This window comes from Octopus bimaculoides, chromosome 3 (genome assembly GCF_001194135.2).
Source record: "Octopus bimaculoides isolate UCB-OBI-ISO-001 chromosome 3, ASM119413v2, whole genome shotgun sequence".
Lineage (NCBI taxonomy): Eukaryota > Metazoa > Mollusca > Cephalopoda > Octopoda > Octopodidae > Octopus > Octopus bimaculoides.
The window spans coordinates 31,076,304-31,080,299 of NC_068983.1; the positions used below are offsets into that span (position 1 = coordinate 31,076,304).

The window sequence follows — 3,996 nt, forward strand, 5'->3', positions numbered from 1 at the left end:
ATATATATATATATATATATATACATATATACGACAGGCTTCTTTCAGTTTCCATCTACCAAATCCACTCACAAGACTTTGGTCGGCCCGAGGCTATAGTAGAAGACACTTGCCCAAGGTGCCACACAATGGGACTGAACCCAGAACCATGTGGTTGGTAAGCAAGCTACTTATCACATAGGCATGTTTCTTGCAATTATTAATAGGTCTTCGAAAGAACATCCTCCCACAGAAACAACATGTAACACAATTCCTAAAGCATCAGACACCATTTGCAAAAAGAAGAGTTCACTTTACTGGAGAAATAAGGAACAACTAATAAGTGACATCCTACACTGGACACATTGATATGGTTCAAAATAGTTCATAATCACCCTGGAAAATTAAACGGATGATACTGTATGCCACCAAAAGGAACTGTCATATGCTATGGAACTATGGAAGATAAAGATGAGCAGTAGATCAGAGTCATACAAATCCAAGCAACCTTTTAACTTGGTGATGAAGCCAACAGCCTAAGTGACATACAACAACTGTCTCTCTTTCTTTCTCTCTCCCTCTTACACAAGGAAGAAGGGCAAGGACCCAAAACATCAGATTCTTTATTCCTTAGATTTTATTACCCTCTTATATCAAGTATTCATTGCCAACACAGACCATCACTAGTTTCCTCACTTTTCACTTTTAAATTTGTTTTATAAAAAGCCTTGGCCCTGAATTTGCAGATAAGACATATTTACAAATGAGAGTGTGTGCATACTTAAGTCAATAGTATACCAAATGACTACCTGACATATCAGCTTTTTGCAACTTTTCACATCATAAGTTAACAGCAGAAATTTTCAAACACTGTACTGTATATGGTCCACATATGTGTGCCATCTATGATAACTGAAGGTACCATGATTTTTTGAGGTCAATCAGAAAATGCCAAGAATTTTAGAATACTTGAACATTCTTAAAGCACTGCACTATTGCATGTGTATTTCTTTGTGGTGAACAGCAATGCATTTACCCATAGCTAATTGAAACAATTTTAATACTCTATTCCGTGTAACATTATAAAACTTTTAAAAAGCTGCTGTACTATAAGGCTTAGTATATTATTCAGCTTAGAGAACAACCAAAAGTCAACGGGAACAAAGTCTGGACTGTAAGGAAGGTGAGAGACAGTTTTGATGCCCGTCTCTGTCACGTAGTTGGTTACCTGGATGGAATTGTATACTTCTGCATTGTCCTGGTGCAAGTGATTAGGCCCTTTGTGGCGAAATCTCTTCCTCAACTCACACAAAACTTCCACTAAATACTCTTTGTTGACTGTATAGCCAGAGGGAACAGAAAAGATGTAGGTGATGTCCTTGCTGGCAAAAATGTGGATCGTCATGGGTTTTCCAGTGGATTTGCTTTGCCTGGATTCTTGTGCCAGTGAAAAACAGATGCTTGGCACATACAAGTTAATCCATAGGCATTCTGGAGCATATCATAAGTTTTTGTAGCATTTTTTCCCAGCTTAACACAAAACTTTATTGTATAGCAAGCATCCAAATTGTCTCCACATCCCAACTGTATTCTGCAACAAGTCAGCTGCAACAAGTAGTGTTTAGTAGGGCATATTCAAGGTGTTGTTACAGCCGTTTCCTTCAACCTGGAATAACAAAAGTTGGCAGATTACCTTATTAGATGTATAGTAACGATATACTAAAATTACAATAACCCAGGACAGCTATAACTGTCTCTCCTAAAAAAAGTCTCAAAATATCCGGAATGGACCTCGTATATCATTCTACATAAAAGGACAATGGCCAATAGCCAGGAACTATTTCTTTTTTAGAGGAGTGGAAGGAAAAAGATGAGATGAAGGAGGTACAGGATGAGGGAAGAAGAAGAAGAAGAAGAAGGATGATCACGATGATGATCCTTACCAACAGTATTGACGGGTTTCCGAAATGGCACAATTCCAAATGTGTAGTTAAAAATACCCCTTCCATGGAAGATTACTGGTGAAAAACCAATAAATTTTGTGAATTTCAATTGGAACCACTTCAACCAATTTCGTTTTTCAGAACTCAGCTGCAGAAAAAGATCATTCTCTCCAAAAGAGTATACTGGGATCAGAGGGGTTCTGTTTAAAAGAGAAACAGGAAAACATAACAACCATATTTTTTTGAGAATGTACAGTTCATTTTATTCTTAATAACATTTTCTTCCCTGGGACCCCATCATTGACCTTTGACCCCATCATTGCCTTTAATAAAACTTTATTAAAACTTTAATAAAATGCTAGCATAACATTCCAAAAAAAGTAAATAGATAACTGAAGCAGACACCACAAAACAGTCCCATCAATTCACCCCTTGGGATTGGTCGACTTCGATAAGATTTGAACTCAGAGCACAAAGAGTCAGAACAAATAAATCAAAGCATTCTATTCAATTCTCTAAAGGTTATCAATTCGCTGCCTTGTTAAGCTAGACAACGGATTAAGTCTATTACTCCAAGACATGAACGATCCTTGCAAGCTTCTGAACAGTTTTTATGTAGCAAATTTCACTCACAAAGCATTATATGATTCAGTGCTATGACAAAAGATACTTACCCAAAGTACACGTGATAACATTGTAGTAAAAACGTTGGTAACTCGACGAACTGAGAATGTAAACAAATAGGATGAAGTATTTGGGATGGTTTTGCGATACGTGTTGAAAAAATCGAGCAAGTAAACGTGTTTCAAGGGAGACAACTTTAAACATCACTAAAGTAAGTTCGCAATAATGTCGATAGTTTAACGATGGGATGCGGTTGTTTAACCTGAGGTCTTCCTTGATCGAACAAATCTATATACCAGTGCTCTGCAACCTGTATGCCGCGACACGCTGGTGTGCCACGAGACGATGCTAGGTGTGCCTCAGTGTTACCTGAGTATAATTTTTTCCCCTGTATTTTCAGTCCAGGTGTACCGCCGAATTTTGAAAGGAACGTAAGTGTACCGCAAATGAAAAAGGTAACGGGGCACTGCTATATACTAAGGTGTTCCAGGCGTAACCCACCCTTTATTTTGAGAGAGAGAGAAGGAGAGAGAGAGAAGGAGAGAGAGAGAGAGAAGGAGAGAGAGAGAGAGAGAGAGAGAGAGAGAGAGAGAGAGAGAGAGAGAGAGAGAGAGAGAGAGAGAAGGCGAGAGAGAGAGAGAAGGCGAGAGAGAGAGAGAAGGTGAGAGAGAGAGAGAAAGCGAAAGAGAGAGAGAGAGAGAGAGAAAGCGAAAGAGAGAGAGAGAGAGAGAGAAAGCGAAAGAGAGAGAAGGCGAGAGAGAGAGACAGACAGACAGACAAACAAAGAGGACTCATTAAATAAGATAGTCCTTAATAAAAGATAGGATTATCATAACTGGAATGCTTTTGATCATAAGTTTGCTTGATCAGTGCTGATTTATGGTTAAACAACAACATTCATTCTGAAGTAAGAGTGCAGCCTGTCATTTGCTCAGTCATTCAAAATACAAGGGGCTTCATGTACCTTGGTTACAAGTATATTAATTAGTGTAGTTGTAGGATTTGATCTTTTGACTATCATATCGGTAGACTAACCCTTTACTCATACAGCCATTCAACTGTCATACTATTAACTAAACACATGAACTCACCCATGCTGGAGAGCTATTTTGATAAATCCTTTCCGCTTTTTGATTTTTAGTTTGAATTTTCCTGGATTTGCTTCAATGGCTTCTACTGCTCCTCCAACGACAATAGTAATAAATTTACCTTTTTCCTTTTGATTTAGAAGCCAGTTCAGACTGTTCTTTGACACTGCGCAGCAACCTGAGATTAATAGAAATCAAGAATAATTGGAGCAATGAAAGGTTGGCAGGAGTTTAGGAAGTTGTCAGCTTTATTTGTAGCAAAGATAGTCTATAAATAATTATTTAAACCAGTAGAAATAGTGGTCAAATCTCTCCCAAATCACACCCAACCATCTTTAAAAAAAAAAAAAATATATATATAT

The 3,996-nt window shown here is 37.8% G+C and overlaps 1 protein-coding gene across 5 annotated transcripts in view; it reads right to left on the reverse strand.

Moving 5' to 3' along the window:
* The window catches only part of LOC106881532 (2-acylglycerol O-acyltransferase 1), a 15,171-nt gene that overhangs the window by 3,082 nt on the left and 8,093 nt on the right, over positions 1 to 3,996 (reverse strand). For all 5 annotated transcript variants that reach the window (XM_014931954.2, XM_014931953.2, XM_014931957.2 and 2 more), the window contains exons 3-4: positions 3,638 to 3,812; positions 1,923 to 2,122 (exon numbers count right to left, since the gene is read on the reverse strand). In XM_014931954.2, the coding sequence (XP_014787440.1) occupies positions 1,923 to 2,122; positions 3,638 to 3,812 (375 nt within the window). The remainder of the gene's footprint in view (positions 1 to 1,922; positions 2,123 to 3,637; positions 3,813 to 3,996) is intronic.